Here is a 17,496-nt window from a genome sequence, read left to right on the forward strand (position 1 = left end):
ATAACCTTATTTGCCTCTCAATTTCCCATTATTTTTGGTGTGAAGTTTGATTTTGTGTTTAAATCCATTTAGCCTGCTCTCTGAGTGGTAGTCCTGCCCCACAAAGGTGGTACTTTGCCATCCAAGCGAGTTATGGTACAACTCAGGTAATTAACATGTTTGCACAAAATTTACATATGTTGCATATTTGCTGCTTGTTTAGTGTACTCTGACATTAGATTGATTACAAGTGATACAAACTGTCTGACAGACATAGGTTACAAAGTGATAATATAGTGTAGATCAAGGGTTTTCAAACTGGTCTGCAAGGGAGTGCTGGGGGTCTGCTGAAAAGTTTAGAAAAAATGTATAAAAAGTGTAAAAATAAGTAATTGTTCAATTATTAAATTGATAATTTATAAATATAAAATATGTAATAAATAAATTAGAAAGCCATTATAAAGTTCAAAATTTAATTAAAATAAATACTATAAATAAATAATACTTATCAGATTAAAATAAGTAACGAATATGCATCTAACAGTACAGTACTATAATGAGTAGAAAAAATTGTAACTTAATAGAAACTAAATATGCTCTACATAATATTCTAAATTAGTATAGTATTATAAATAAACTTATTATAAATGGGTCTTTATACATGAAAGTACACCCTGTAACAGTGGATATGATTCTGAACAGTTAAGATTTTTTAAATGTTTGTTTTAAAGAATTCTTTTCTGCTCACCAAGGCTGCATTTATTTGATCTAAAATACAGGAAAAGCACTAATATTGTAAAATATTTGTACCTTTTAAAAATAACTGCTTTCTATTTGAGTACATTTTAAAATGTATTTTTTTCCTGTGATCAAAGCTACATTTTCAGCATCATTACTCCAGTCTTCAGTGTCACATGATCCTGCAGAAATCATTCTAATATGCTGATTTGCTGTTCAAGAAACATTATTATTATTATTATTATTATTATTTAAAACAGTTGAGTACATTTTTTCAGGATACTTTGATGAATAGAAAGATCCAAAGATCAGCATTTATCTGAAATAAAAAAAAAACTTTTGTAGCTTTATATTATTCAAAAGCTTGGAGTCAGTATTTTTTTTTCTTTTTTTTCTATATAAAAATATAGAAATTAACACTATTAATAAATACTTAATAGCAAGGATGCTTTAAATTGGTCAGAAGTGATGATAAAGACATTTATAATGTTACAAAAGATTTATGTTTCAGATAAATGCCGTTCTTCGGAACTTTCTATTAATAAAAAACCTGAAAAAATGCATAAAACATAATTTAAACAATAATAATGGTGATAATAATAATAATAATATATAATAATAAATGTTTTTAAGCAGCACATCAAAATATTATAATGATTTCTAAAGAATCATGTGACTGGAGTAATGATGCTAAAAATTCAGCTTTGAAACCACAGGAATAAATTACATTTTAAAATATTCAAATAGAAAACAATTATTTTAAGTAGTAAAATATTTCTAAATAGTACTCCTTTGCTGTAATTTGGATAAAATAAATGCAGGCTTGGTGAGCAGAAAATCTTACTGTTCAAAAACTTTTGAGTAGTAGTGTAGTTGCCTTTTAAATTTTATGACATGGGTTATTTGCATGACAATGATCATATTTAGGTGTCTGTGATATCTAAAAGATTAAGAATCCCTGGTATAGTGCATCTGATCATCCACACACACCCTTTATTGTGCATTTCCAGTGGTGCAGCTCCGAGTGGGAGGAACTGTGTTCCCAGCGCAGTGACAGTGAGGAATCAGAGCCATCTGCTTTAGACAGCTGCATCACTGCCCTTCAGGAGCAAGAGGAACAGGGCGTGCTCACAGAGAACCCGTCCCACGCAGAGTGAGAGATTGTGATTGATATTGTCGCCCTGTAATATCTCAAACTGAAGAACTTTATAGGACCAAAGATTTCAGGGCTTAGTTGATGTCATTCATAAGTTGATTATTTATATGCTTATTTACATTTACTTAACTTGCTTGTTTTTTTTTTTTTTCCACGATCATTGACTATAATGATAGACTATTTGAAGAGGCAGCTGAAGGTCTTCATCAGTTAGCAGACAAACTTCCTCCTCCAGGTATCATTTTATAATATTAAATGATTTTGGGTGTTAGAAAGTTATCATAATAATAGTTTCTTCGCTTTGTTTTACACATTTGATAATATTTGCTAACAGCAAATGATGTTGTCATAGTATTACTATGCTTTTTGTATTGTATTGATGTGACGTTTGTTGATTTCAGGCAAGTCTTTGCTCGATGTGATTGTTCTGTGTGTGGATGAGGAGGTGGGGTTGAAGGATATGCTGCCTATGATTGGCTCTTTGAAGCACATGAAGGCATGGCATTCAGCACAGATGATCATGGTCACTGAACACAGTGCAGGGTAATATCATATATTCTCCCATCTAATAGATAATAGACCTGTCCTTTTTATTTACGAGTTCTACTATTCATAATCACCCTGTTTTTCTAAAGTTGGCAGAAAGCAGCCATGTACCTAGACGCCCGCTTATGTTCACCATCAGTGATTGACAGCTGTGTGGACGGGAGGGAGATCTGGAGAGGTGGACTTCAAATTAGAGAGAAAAAGGTACATTATACTAATCTAAAGCCTCTTTGTGACCCTGGACAACAAAACCAGTCAAGTAGCACGGGTATATTTGTAGCAATAGCCAACACGTTATATGGGTCAAAATTATCGATTTTTCTTTTATGGCAAAAAGAAAAGCCATAGGATATTAAGTAAACATCATGTTCCACGAAGATATTTTGTAAATTCCCTACCCTAAATATGTCAAAACTTTGAAATTAAACTAAATATTGACATTAGATGAAAACCTAAAATTTATTAAAGTTAAAGGAGAAGTCCACTTCCAAAACAAAGATTCACATATGTGACCCTGGACTACAAAACCAGTCTTAAGTCGCTGGGGTATATTAGTGGCAATAGCCAAAAATACATTGTATGGATCAGAATTACTAATTTTTCTTTTATGCCAAAAATCATTAGGAAATTAAGATCATGTTCCATGAAGATATTTAGTTAAATTCCTAATGTAAGTGTATCAAAACTTAATTTTTGATGATTAGTATACATTATTAAGAACTCAATTTGGACAATTTTAAAGGCGATTTTCTCAATATTTTGATTTTTTTTTTTTTTTTTTTTTTTTTTTTTTGCGCACCCTCAGATTCCATATATTCAAATAGTTGTATCTCGGTCAAATATTATTCTATCATAACAAACCATTTATCAGTGTAAAACTTATTTGTTCAGCTTTCAGGTGATTTATAAATCTCAATTTTGAAAATTTACCCTTATGACTGGTTTTGTGGTCCATGGTCACATATCATGTACTCACCCCATTGTCATCCAAGATATTCATGTCTTTCTTTCTTCAGTTATAAAGAAATTATGTTTTTTGAGGAAAACATTTCAGAATTTTTCTTCATATAATGGACTGATATGGTGCCCTGATTTTGAACTTCCAAAATACAGTTTAAATGCGACTTCAAATGATCCCAGATGCAGTTGTAAACGATCCCAGCTGAGAAAGAAGGGTCTTATCTAGCATAACAATCCAGTATTTTTATCAAAATAATACAATTTATATACTTTTTAATGCCAAACGCTCATCTTGTCTTACTCTGCTTGGTCTGTTTTTTTCCAGTTCATGACAGTTAGGTTATGTCGAAAAACTTCCATCTCATGTTCTCTTTCAATTTCAAAATCACCCTGTATCGCTGTTTTACCTTTTTTGTTAAGGGTGTTTGATCTTCTTTGCATGTTCACTTTGCAAAGACGGGGTCGGTACGATGTAGGAAGATTTTGAAATGATTTTTGAAGTTGAGGGAGAAAATACGATTGGAGTTTTTCAACATACCCTAACTGTCTTGAGCCAGAAAGTTCAATGAGAGCAAGGCAAGGCGTTTGAGAATAAAAAGTATTTAAATTGTATTTTTTTTAAAATGAAAATAACCGATCGTTTCGCTAGATTAGATCCTTCTTCAGCTGGGATTGTTTACAACTGCATTTGGGATCGTTTGAAGTTGCATTTAACTGCGTTTTGGAAGTTTAAAATCGGGGCACCATATCAGTCCATTATATGAAGAAAAAAAGCTGAAATGTTTTCCTCAAAAAACACAATTTCTTTCAACTGAAGAAAGAACGACATGAACAACTTGGATGACAATGGGGTGAGTACATTATATGTGAATCTTTTTTGGAAGTGGACTTCTCCTTTAAAACTAACTACAACTAACTAATTACGAAACTAAAACTTAAATACAAACTAAATATAAATAGTAAAACCTAAATTACTACAATGTAAACTCAAATTTTAATGAAATTGAGTAAAATTTTAAACTTAAAAACTGTAAAAAAATACTACAATAGTATATTTTAATAACACTGTGCACCACAATGTTTACACTTTAAAAATCATTGTCTCTAAAAATGATCTTGGATTAGAAATCAGTGCTTTCATTTAAAAATAAAAAAAGAAAAGTAAATAAAATATACAGGTCACCTTTAACAAAACCAAATGGTAACTGTAGAATTTCTTCTGTCCAGCAGAGGGCGAACACTTGCAAGAAATGATGTATGAGCAAACAGTAACTCCTACTGATTTGTGAAACTATAAAAACAAAGATGGAAAAACTTAGTAAGCATTCAGATGTAAAGAAAATAATTTGATTCTGGGAAATTCTGAGCAGGGAAATTTTACATCTAGGAATAGAGCTGTTACACAGCAGCGTGTGTGCTTTGGTTCAGGAAAGACAGCAGGACCAGTAAAGATCTGAGACTGTAGGTCTTCTGGGCCAAAAGTGAATTAAAATCATTAATACAGGTAATGAGCCTGATGCTGATACAGAGAACATTGATATTAAAGAGTTCGAGTTTAGGTCATGACTGTTTAGAGAGCTGGTCAGTGATACTCTGAGAACTACAGTCTCCATTATCTTATGTTTTGGAAGTTTTGTTTGACTCAGACATGAAGAATTTGTCTATTTCTGCTTGAGCATAAATTAGTTTCTGTCACTCTTGTGTTGTAGAAACAGGACAAGTATTGTTGTGAAGTATAGACTCTTCTGAATGACACTTGTAAATCTCTCTTCAGCTCGTTCTGAATGGCTTTCTTGTGTTATTTTCAGTTTGTCTCTGAGCTGAAGTTTGAGGGTTTCTGTTTGAGAGCTCAAAGGAGAAATCGCTGGAATGATGCACTCTATCTTCACACAGACCCACAAAGCTACACTGATCACAAACTACAGCATGAGGTGAGCAGGCTCATTTTGTTTAAAATTTGAATGGATTGTTTGACACTGAAACACTTCAGATTTCTGCTCCAGAAATCCGTTCATAATATTCCATATTTTTTGTTTGTTTTTATTTTATATTTTTTTATATTTTTATGGGCCTTTACTGGGCCAGATTTCACTATATCTCAATTTTTATGATCACATTAAATACATGTTTCCCCCTTAAACGTTTAGTTATATGTATTGAATATTGTTGTGACTTGTGCTGAAATTTCGTTAAAGTTGTGAAATTAGGTTGAAATTCGTAAATTGCATCATATGCCATAATCTATGTGTAGAAGTGTTTTATAATAGCTGTCAGTTTTGTTTTATTGCAATATAATTTTACACTTTTATAGCAGATTTTTTTTTATTACTTTTTGATGTATATATTTAAAAAATAATTAAAGGGGTAAATGAAGTATAAATATAACTAATTAAAAATATATATTATATAAATTAATTTAAAAAAGTAATATTAAATATAAAAATAACTAAGTTTAGGAGTAAGAAGAAATAATGTCAAACTAATTAAACCTACTGTTTGTGAACTACATTTGTGACTCTTCAGGTGGCACATTTCGAGTCATTGCCACCCATAAGAGTTTCTTACTGAGATCTCACATGAACCTTTTAATATTAATATTAAACAATCTTACTGAAGGTTGTTTCGGACAATGACTGAAATTATCCAGTGCATTTGTGTCCCTATTAAAGTGGTGCTCTAAAGTTTTATATAAGCTGTTTCTTGCTCTCTCTCTCTGACACTGTCGTTCTGTCATAAAAGTGAGAGTGTGGAATGTAATCGTAATGAGTTTTCCGTTCTAGATTAATCACAGTGGCACTAGTGGAGATTTCAGCCCCTCCAACGGAGCCGATTACACCCCACAGTGTGTTTACACAGGGCTCATGCCGTACATTCACTGCCTCTATGCTGATTAATACCATTAACTTTTTTCTTTTATGTTCACAGTACTTATGAACTTTATTATTGTTAGGGACACCACATTCAGTGCGAAAATGCTATTCTCCTCAGTATCAGATTGAGTAAGACATTACCTCCCATCTGCCACTATGACTGTACGTCTGATGAAAGATGACATTCAATCAGAGCTCTTTTTCAGTAATTCATCACAAAAGCTGACACTGTAATGTGAAGGATGGAAAGAACAATTTCTAAACATCTTTCTCTTTTGTAACTTTTTTTTTTTGTAACAAAAAATATGATCCCAATTTTAGTTATTACACATCATGGTAACCTTGGAAATAAATAACTGGACTCTTAAGTTGCTTTTTTGTCTGATGTCATTGCATTATATACAGAATATGGAAAATGCCATCATGTCATGTTTTCTCAGCAAAAATCAAAATCTAACATTTGACACCTTGTGTACAAATATTTTATCCAGATTTTGAACAATATGTTTATCATATCATTTAATCATTCTTTTGTGAAATGCTTTCTTGGAAAAGTGTGTTTGTTATATTTATTTAAAACAAATTAATCGATTATTTATTTATTTATTTATTTATTTATATATATATATATATATAAATAATATGTGTGTGTGTGTGTATGTATATATATGTATATATATGTGTGTATGTATATGTGTGTGTGTGTGTGTAATTTTTTTGTTGTTGTAATAAAAATAGACCTAAGTGAACAATAGCCTTTAAAATGACTTAAACGTGTAAACTCAGAGCGAGGGTTGAAACTTTATTTTGAAATTGCGATGAACAGTTACGCATTGAGAAAGATAATTATGTATAGACCAATTATTTGTCTGTAAACATTCGGAGTGCACGCGCGTCATAGTTGCAGAAAACCCAGGAGAGATGTAACGTTTACAGCTAAAGAATTACACGGATACGGTACAAAATAGTTCGATTTAAAAAGATTATAGATTAGATGACATTTTCAAAATGTTCCTTGCACATTACAATCACTTGTCACCCAGCGATAAGCACTGTTGTTCAACAAAATTGATGTTAGATAGTGGGATAGTCTTACAGATCCGAAACAGGGATGACGTTTTTGTGGGCGGTTCAAGTTGCAGTCTGTGGAGTTATGGAATAAAAGAATAAAAAAAGGTAAATTTGATTTTAGACTTCAAAATTCTGACTTTAGTCTCACAATTCTAATAAGGGGAAAAACAATTCGTCATTCTCTCTTTTTTTTTTTTTTTTCTCTCTTCCCCTCGGCTTCTGGCTTTCCCCCACCTCAGAAGTAACAAACTCACTAGTTTTGAGTTAAATCGAGTTATAAAGTCAGAATTAGGAGACAAACTTGCATTTGCGAGGAAAAAAAAAGAATTATAAATATTTCATGCTGTAACTGTAGGGCTAATATAATACGTCCCCTTTGAACAGCGTATGTGAATATTATGTAGACCTGTTGTTTAAATCAAATTTATGCTTTAAAAGTAGAGTAATCATAGCAGGTTTCATCCTTAGTCTGTCTGTTTAAACATCTGCGTTTAGTTTCAAATGGCGTCTTTGATGACAGTACTCTATAACAATTATTTGCATTCTGATTTGAACATCCCACCTTTATTCCCACCTTCACTTGTTACCAGTGTTTTTCTGCAACCACTATACGCGTGGCTGCAAGTGACGTAACTGTGACGTCTCCTCCAAGTTGGCCTATTCTCCTGTGTTTGCATGGGTTTATAAATGATTTACCTTGCAAATCTGATGAAATGGTGTTCCCAGATGCACATTTTAATAAATGCAAGCTCACAACAATGTTTAGAGATGGAGTTTGAGATGCTCCACAGGTGTAAATGATAACAGTTTGTGAAGCAGCATTTACTGTGAACGAAACCGCTTTTAGGGACCTCTGTATTACAATATAGCTATTTATGATGCAAATTTACCAAGAATGTTTAATGTTTTACGTGGTACTGCACTAATCGCAATTTTTGGATGTGCTGGAGAATTTATTTGTAATCTATTTGCTGATATATTCAGATTTTCAAGGTTTAGTGGCCTGTTTAATGACCTGTTTCATTCCTCCAACATGTAAATGATGTGAAGTAGCCCCGCCCACTGCAAATTTATTTATTATGGTATAAACAGTTTTGCAAAATCGCTGGTTGACACCCTGATTCTCTGATAAACACTTGTGAAAATACAGATAAAATTACATGATTTGATCTGACTGACTCTTTTATCTTAATTGTTAGCATGATTTTATCATCATCTTCCTTTCCATCGTGTAACTCTTAGGGATTTGCAACAGTATGTTTAAGACTACTTAAAATACAGCTTTGAACTTATTTCACCGTGTTGCATCGTACTCTTTTCTGTGGGTCCAGAACTACTGAATAATGGAGCAGATCTCTTCAGATTGACTTCCTCTTTTTCTGCTTGCCTTCTCTTGTATAGAAGCTGAAAGAGTTGATAAAGAGCTGAGAAATGTTGCCAGCTCCCTCTCAGCCTCTCATTTTCCAGCCCAAAAGCTCTGGTTTAGTTCTGTCGGAGCACAAAGCTGATTTTGTTTCAACACTCAGGGGCACAAGCACCCAGCAGCCCCAAAACAGCTTTAACTGTTACTCTCCTAATGGCAAATAAACCGTAAAGGGCTGTTTTTGTTTCTTTTCATTGGCCAGCTGCTGTCACAGCCGGTAACACTTTAATCTGTTGGTCACATAACCCTTCGCTTGGTTGAAACTGCTTGGTCATCTAATGTTTTTCTTTGGTCCTCTTCCTCTATTTCTGCTTTTCCTTTGTTTTGAATAATGCATTATTGACAAAACCGGTGTATAACACTTTTTTTTTTTCCAAAAGACACAAAATGTTAATTTCTCTCTGAACATAAATATTTTATGACCCAGGAAAACATATATTTGCTTGTTTTGTGTGTGTGTGTGTGTGTTTTTTAGGTATTTCAGTGTTACCAGCCTGTGTTGGAACTGATTCAGCTGGTCAGAGTTAAAGATCTCCCGGTTCTTCTCCATTCCAGCGCAGAGTTTGAACTGTATCTTTCCCAAAAGACAAAAGGCTCCAAAAATGTCCATTAGTGCATTTTATCCATATTATCTAACATTCGCGGTCTGTTAGAGGATACAGTAGCAGTCTTAATTCACATAAAGATGTGAATATTTATTAAATCTATTCGAATATTGCTTTAAGATACACTGCCGTTCAAAAGTTTGGGAATAGTATGATTTTGTTTTTTTGTTTTTGTTTTTTTGTTGTTTTTTTTATGAGAAGTTTGAATGCTCATCAAGGCTGTATCTATTTAATCAAAAATACAGACAAAAAAATAATTTTGAGAAATTATTATTGCAATTTAAAACGATTTTATATTTTGAAACTTTAAAATATAGTTTATTCCTTTGAAGCAAAGCTGAATTTTCAGTATCATTACTCCAGTCTTCAGTGTCATGATCTGATCCTTCAGAAATCATTTTAATATGCTGATTTATAATGAATATTGGAAACAGTTGTGCTGCTTAATATTTGTGAGACCCGTCATACTTTTATTTTTTTAAAAAGTAATAGTAATGACTTATATTGTTAGAACAGATTTATATTTTGAATAATTGCTGGTCTTTTTAACTTTTTATTCATCAAGGAATTCTAAAAAAAAGTATCAGTTTCCAAAAAAATATTAAGCAGTGCAACTGTTTCAACACCAATAATAAATCAGCATAGTAGAATTCTGAAGAATCATGTGACATTGAAGACTGGAGTAATGGCTGTGAAAATTCAGTGCTGCGTCACAGAAATAAATTAGATTTTAAAATTTATTAAAATAGGAAACCAATATTAGAAATTACAATAATATTTCACAATATTAGTTTTTTCTGTATTTTAGATCAAATAAATACAGCCTTGATGAACACTACTTTAATAAATGTTAAAAATCTTACTGTTCCCAAACTTTTGAATGGCAGCGTACGTAATTCACCTTTGCAAGGTTAAAGGAAATTACTGTACAGAGGCCAGAAAAGACATAAAATCTCCTTGTATTCATAAACCGACCCATCAGAATGAATATCATTTGTTTCTCTCAAAAATGAATATGAAAATGAACATAAATTTGCCTCCTTTTGTATAAATAACCAGTCTTTCTTTAATTCATTTTTTTTTATTATTATTATTATTAAAGGTAGTGCCTGTAGATGGTACTGCATGATTTACTCCCTTTGTTTGCTATATGTGGCAGAATTCGGTTGATGTTCTGAAGGTATTAAAAATTAATGATGCATAATAATCTGTTTTACATTCATGCATTTGTCAGATACTTTTAACTGAAGTGACTTCAAAAGTTTGAGTTAGTAGTAATATATTGCAATTTATCAAAAGTGACAGTAAAGACATTAATAATGTTACAAAAGATTTATATTTCAAATAAATGCTGTTCTTTCAAACTTTGTATTCATGAAAGTATCCTGAAAAGGATAACGAGAAATGTTTCTTGAAATATATTAAAATAGAAGAGGTTTTTAAAAATGTTGTAATCTTATTTTACTATATTACTGTTTTAATGGTACATTAAATTAATTACATTAGTTTAACCTTGGTAAGCAACAGACCTCTTTTAAAAAAACAAACATTTTAAAAATCTGACCAACTCCAAACTTCATTATAGTCAATTATAGTGTATGTGAATGTATTTGCCACTGTATTCATGCAGTCAACCATTTACTAACTGTACCAGACTTCTCTCAATGTCACGCGGTGAACTCTGAACTCAGAGCTAATGATTGTTGAGATGGCGTGTTCCTCATGACTGTTTATACTGTAAACTGCACTGTCATTGTCCTCTGTGTATTGTTTCACACCTTAACATTCCTTTACAGTGCTTTGACTTCCAAATCTGTCAAAGCCAAGCTACTCTTGGACCAACTGTGCACATTGCGTGGAGAGGTAACGTGATCATCACCAATTATTGTCTTCTAGCAACAAATATACACCACTATATACCCACTGAGATTCACCCAAAGCTGTCAAAGTCCTCTGTGACTGATAGTCGGAAATTGATAACTTATTTCCCAGAGCTCAAACGCTGGGGCGACAATGACAAAAAGTGTTTCCTTTTGCAGGTGGGAGCTTTGTTTTCTCTGTCCTGTGTGATGAGCACTGAGACTTTCCCAGCAGCCTCCCAGCTCAGCTCCTGCAAATGGAGAGACTTCATGTCTAAACGTCCCAAGGACGTACCTGGTATGAGTAGCGTTTAATAAAAAGCTTTGTTCTAAAGGCTGTTAATATGTATAATTATACCATCTGCCCACATCACATGTTGGAAAATTATACACTGGCATTCATACTCTGAAGTTATTTCTGTGTGTTTGCTAGTGTGCTATTAACTCTTCATCCTTGCAGTACCTGATGTGGAGGTAAAAGGTGAAAAAGGCCAGTACCTCTTCTTGGTGCAGGGGGCGGAGTCAGGAGTCTGCACGGCACGAATGATACACACGGCCAATCAGATCAATGGAGCCGCTGCCCTGGCAACGCTTAATTCCCTCATCAGGAAAAAAGTTCCGCCTTCCTCAGGTATGATCACCAATCATTTAAATGCACAGTCGATGGTGGCATGAATATGCACAGATGCACAGTATGCCTAGAGCTGGATATTTGAGCATAGTCATAAATCAATGTGTATGTTGGATTGAGAGGACTAATACAGTTCTTCTAAAGTAAGTTGGACCCTGGGGCGTTCCAGAACCACATTTATTAGAGTCAGATTAAACCCATACAACAGTCTCATCTATCATAGCAATAGCTAAGGCCACCTGGATGTCGCCAAGATGACAGAGGAGACAATATACTCCACTAAGACCAGAACTGCAGTCTTGAGCTTTATAAATGTAGAATGCATAACGATTTCTAATTCATTTCAATTTAAAAACACTGAATTGAAAATGCAGTAGCATAGGCTCAGACTTGTAGTCATGTTTTCCTTATAAAAAACAAACAAACCGATGTGTTCCTTGGCATTTGAGACTTCAGACTTCATTGGGGGTGAATGTTTCAAACTCAGGGCTCTACAGTGCGAAAACTACTGTGTGCGCAGTGTTTCCCCTGGGTTTTCATTTTTTTGGGGGGTGGGGGGGGGTTGGGTCAGTACCTAGAACCTTGCTTTTTTTTGGTACTTTACTCTCTGTGTAATAACAAAAACATTTATTTCAGTGAAAAAATAAGTCCAAAATTCTCAATTTCAATATTTTGAACAACGGGGCCCTACAATCTTTTTCTTTTTGTTTTTTATAGAGATTCTTGTGTTTTTTAATTTTTCTAATTATAATTAAATTAAGGCATTAAACATTTATTTATTTTTAATAAAATTCATATTAAACCCTTTTTTTGCCAAACAAACAGAGGTTTACTGTTAAAATTAATACATGGAAGAAAATTTGTGTGAATATTCTGTGAAAAGGTTTTAATAATAATTGTAGTATTTATTCTACAATTAGTTGGTTAATCTTGTTGTAATATTTTTTTTTTTTTAGCATTTAATAGTTTTATTTAAATTTGCCAGAAATAGGAATATGAAGAGTTTGATTCCAAAACATGATAAATGCCATTTTTTACAAAATTGAGTTCCTGCCAAAATCAGTATTGTATCTGGTCGGTATTGAAAAGGCAGTTTGTAATTTTACGCAAAATGCAATATCCGCCGTGTTATTCTGTCATGTTTCCTCCCTTTTTTTTCCAAACCGCTTCTCTGCAAAATGCGTTGCATCCGCTCAGCCAATCACAGCGCAGCATTGTAAACAGAAAAGGCGGTGCTTTGAATACACCCCGCATCCTATTTTTCAGCGCTGAGTAATGTATCACAGACATATCTGATGAATCCTTTCATAAACAAAGTGTAGAAAGAGTGTAAATAAGAGATTCATTGTGCAGTGTAGAGAGTTTCGTTTAATGTTGAGAAAGTATATTGTTACGCTAGATAAGACCCTTCTTTCTCGGTTGGGATAGTTTAAAGTAGTTAAAATAGTTAAAGGTGTTTAGTAGCCTAAGCAAATCAGACAGTTATCTTTTCTTGTAAAACGTAACCACAATACCGCAAATTCGAATCCGAAGCCCGGCTTATAGCAAAAGAGGAACTCCCGTTTTACAAAATTCAAATCACAAATAATAATACTGATGAAAAAGAATGGGTTGAATGTTAACCAATTGAGAACGTTAGTCGCAGAAGAGCAACAAGTGGGTAAAATAAGTCTAGAGCCCTGACATGAATGATGTGACATGCACCTAATACGCAAATTAGAAACGATTGCGGGAAAGGAAGCATCGCATTTCTGGGGAGCCGAGGAAACAGTTAATCTTGACAAAATAAATAACCATATAACAAATAATACAAATAATGAAAATTGCATGTAAATGGGAGTGAAGAGCTTGCTCTTGACATGTAAGCATCGTGATGCGATTAAGTCCTTACTCTGATTATTGGAAGTAATCATATTATTTTGGCGCATGTAAACGTAATCATTGTCTGACTATAACAATATTGTCTGATTTTGCTCCATTTCGTCATCAAAAATAGTTTGAAACAAAGTCACAACTGAGCCACTGCGTATATCCACAGCGTTGTTTTATTTATGAATGAACGTGCGTTTTAAAAAAGCCACTTTTATTCTCGTTGTTCTTATTCTGTTGTTTTAGTTAGAAATTTTAAAAAGCTTATAAAATATATATTTTTTTAAAATTTGAAAGCTGACATACTTTTAATAGAGTTATTAATTAATTAAGTTACTTTTAATAGAATGCCATTACAAAGGTAAAAACAAAATTCCCCTTTAATTCACTTTAAGGAGTCAAATATCACCTCGTAATGGGAAGGGTAATTTTTGATCAGATTTTTTGATTATTGGTTAGAAGGTGCTCCTAAAATTTTAACTGTGCTCCTAAAAAAAAAAGAAAAGTAAGCATAGAGCCCTGAAACTCATTCTTCGACAGAGCAATTGAGGATGTTTAGTCTTGGAAAAATTACCAAGTATACAAACTCTGGAACATGATAAGGATGTAGGACACGTCTTTCTACTTCTAAAAGATCTTTTTCCCTTCCTTTTTCCCACTTTCAGTATAATCAAATTGGAAAAGAACACTCTTTTGGCTATTTCATGCAAAGTATAATTTCTTGACTTGCCTTGTCTTCTCATTGATTAACATCTATTTGTTACTCCTGTAATCAGGTGGTTTGTGATTCACTACTACTCTTAATAGCTCTTTGTACAGCGAGAGTGGCTGTATTGAAGCCCACCGCTGGAAATCTTTGTTGGAGTAAATTACTGCTCTTGAGATCAGAGAATGCGTGGGTTTACTCAGAGCCTCCCGTGGAGCGCAGACGGTTGTGCCAGATCCATAACTCAACCTTGATAACTGAGGACACAAAACAAGCGAGTTGTTGGTTGTTATGTCCAACAATGGTTTGCCATTAGTACTGGTCCAAAAGGGCTAAAAATGGACCAAAAAAAAAAAGCATGTTTAGCTCATACAAAAGCTTCTCTGAGAAGCTGTTTTGTGATGAGCACTCTAGGATGCCTCTCAGTTGTTTGCTTTTTCTGAATGGATTCTAAAGAGGTGCTTGATACTTGGGAGGTTTTTTATAAGCAGCTTGCCACAAGCCATTCAAATTAAATTGTCGTTATGGCTTTATATATATATATCTCTATATCTTAGAGCATTAAGTTAGAGGTGGCATTTTGAGGTCTATATGGCCCTATGATTTCCGTGATGTGGAAAACACAGAGGCAATCGTGGAATCCAGTCATAAAAATGAATTGTACTGTGTAACGCTGAATGTCAAGGAATTTGCCAAATTTTGGAATAAATCAAATGTATCTTATTACACTTAAATCAAAACACGATGTGAAGTAGTGTTTGTGAATATTAAGCTACAAAAATATTATTTAAATATTGAACCTGCATGTTCTGCGTGTCTCTGTGTGAATGAATGATGCAGACACGCAGTTTCGTTTACTACACACTTACTGAAGCGTGACACGGTGTTTTCAGCCTCTGACATCTCAATATATGAGAATATGATCACATAAACAAACTGTAGAACTGTATACAGTTGCTTCATGAACATTTTACTGTCATATATGCAATCAGAAACTTTAAGATCTTCATAGCAAAATAAAAGATAAAGAACTGACAGAAATATATTGCTTAATGTAATGATAGTACAACTAGTAGTAATATATTTTTTTAAAACATAATTTTTAAGGATTTTTTTTTTTTTTTTAACCAGAAAAGTTATTTACTAGAATTTATTTACCAGAAAAATGTAAATACACAACACAGTATTTCGGGAAAAAAAAAAAATAATAAAAAAATAATAATAATAATAATAATAATGATAATAATATTAAATTAGCTTTTCATAAAAATCAATTATTTCAAGATGCTTTCGATTATTAAAATTTAATGAAACTATTGAAATGGAATTTTGAAAAATTAATCAAAAACAGTTTGTTAAAAATAAAATTAAATTTAAGGAAAAAATAAAACATTTCATAGGGCCTTAAAAATTTAATTTTTGTTGAACATTTAATAAATTGCTGTTAAATTGTGTAAGTTTCATGATTAGACATGTTTGTTGTGAATAATACAGTTTAATTTAAACATTAAAAAAGAGTCTAAAAAAATTAAAACGCAAAAAAAAACCTGAATTTCGAAAAAAGTACAAAATTTACACATTATTATTATTATTATTTGAATTCTGAGGGAAAAGTCATAAATTCAGAGCAATATGTGTCGTCCACTAATCATACAGGCATATTAAATTAACTGAAGTCAGTGGGATTTATGTTCTTTTAAAATTGATACAAAAAATATGAATGTGAAATGTGATATAATGTGAAATATTCACATTAAAATTTCTGTCCCCATGTTGAGAGAAATCGGGAGAAAGATGTTAGTTCTATAATAAATGTGAATATGCATTAATTCATCTCACTCACAAAAATGAATAAAAAGTATTCCTCAAAATGAATAAAAACAGTGAAATTCAACTCAATTCAGAATATGATGCAATCCTGCAATAATTAAATATGTTAAATAATACAAATATCCTTTATGCATTTAATCCCATTTTATTAACCAATGTCTTTGCTGCCGACCTTTGATGATCCAGTTTAACCATACTAATAAGCAAAAATTACTTAATATAATCTAACATTTGTTTTCCCTTTTTTTTATTGCTGAAGAGTCGACATTTTTTCTTCTGCATTCTACTGTACAGATGTGAATTGGTGTGAAAAGGCTTTTACATTTGCCAAAAATAGAACTTTTTATATTAAAAACAAACAAGCAAGCCCTTCCCAGATTTTAAAAGTAATGCAAAAGTAAAGTAACTCATTACTTTCCATAAAAAGTAACTAAGTAACATAATTAGTTACTTTTTTAGGGAGTAACTTAATATTGTAACGCATTACTTTTAAAAGTAACTTTCCCCAACACTGCTTATGAACGCTACTTTAAATACATCATACATGGGCAAATGAAAAGAAAACGCCATGTAAACAGTCAGTTCCCCTCACAGATACATTCTCATAAACCACAGTTTCAATATTTAGGATAATATTTTGCGCATTTTGCACCGAGATCTTGCTCTGCCTGCTACAGTATTTTTTTTTTTCTCTTTGCGTTCGTCTTTAGCGTCTTTGGCCTCTGTTAACGGATGTCTAAAGAGTTTGGCATATTTCTACACACGTCATTTTATAATAAGATTGCATGCAGTTCGTGTGCAAGCGATTGGTTGAAATATGTCCGGTCGATTGGTGCATCTGTCTCCGCTGTATAAATTATGTATTGATCATTGTTAAAGCTTCAAAGCTAATACTTTTGTAGGCTATTTGTCCGTCACATACTCGTCGCTTTGTGATTGCTTAAAATTCTAAATTATCAAGGTTAAAAAATGATAAACTTTCGTGACGACGCAGCAGTGGCCCGATTGGGCCAGTGACATATTCGTCGACTGTCCCGAGCATCTTTCACACTGGCCCCGGGCCATCGGGCACTGCTTATTGTCGAGCCCTGATAACTAATTCAAGATATTTTGTAAATATGAGTTGTGTCGAAACCAACTGTGACTGTGATGAGCAACAGGATTTTTCTTGTAGATTGCTGTATTTCTATTTCTGTTCTGACATGCTCTGTTGCCTTACCCACACTGAATGTACATTTAAATAAAAATCGTTT

General features: G+C 32.8%; 1 protein-coding gene across 1 annotated transcript in view; it reads left to right on the forward strand.

Annotated features, from left to right (window-relative positions):
• The window catches only part of mtbp (MDM2 binding protein), a 35,490-nt gene that overhangs the window by 355 nt on the left and 17,639 nt on the right, over positions 1-17,496 (forward strand). The window contains exons 3-12 of the mRNA XM_051132050.1: positions 73-146; positions 1,728-1,870; positions 2,050-2,108; positions 2,275-2,416; positions 2,509-2,623; positions 5,188-5,310; positions 9,219-9,313; positions 11,145-11,211; positions 11,388-11,505; positions 11,668-11,838. Coding sequence (XP_050988007.1) covers positions 73-146; positions 1,728-1,870; positions 2,050-2,108; positions 2,275-2,416; positions 2,509-2,623; positions 5,188-5,310; positions 9,219-9,313; positions 11,145-11,211; positions 11,388-11,505; positions 11,668-11,838 — 1,107 coding nt within the window. The remainder of the gene's footprint in view (positions 1-72; positions 147-1,727; positions 1,871-2,049; positions 2,109-2,274; positions 2,417-2,508; positions 2,624-5,187; positions 5,311-9,218; positions 9,314-11,144; positions 11,212-11,387; positions 11,506-11,667; positions 11,839-17,496) is intronic.

The sequence above is a fragment of the Labeo rohita genome, chromosome 16 (genome assembly GCF_022985175.1).
Source record: "Labeo rohita strain BAU-BD-2019 chromosome 16, IGBB_LRoh.1.0, whole genome shotgun sequence".
NCBI classification, from domain to species: domain Eukaryota; kingdom Metazoa; phylum Chordata; class Actinopteri; order Cypriniformes; family Cyprinidae; genus Labeo; species Labeo rohita.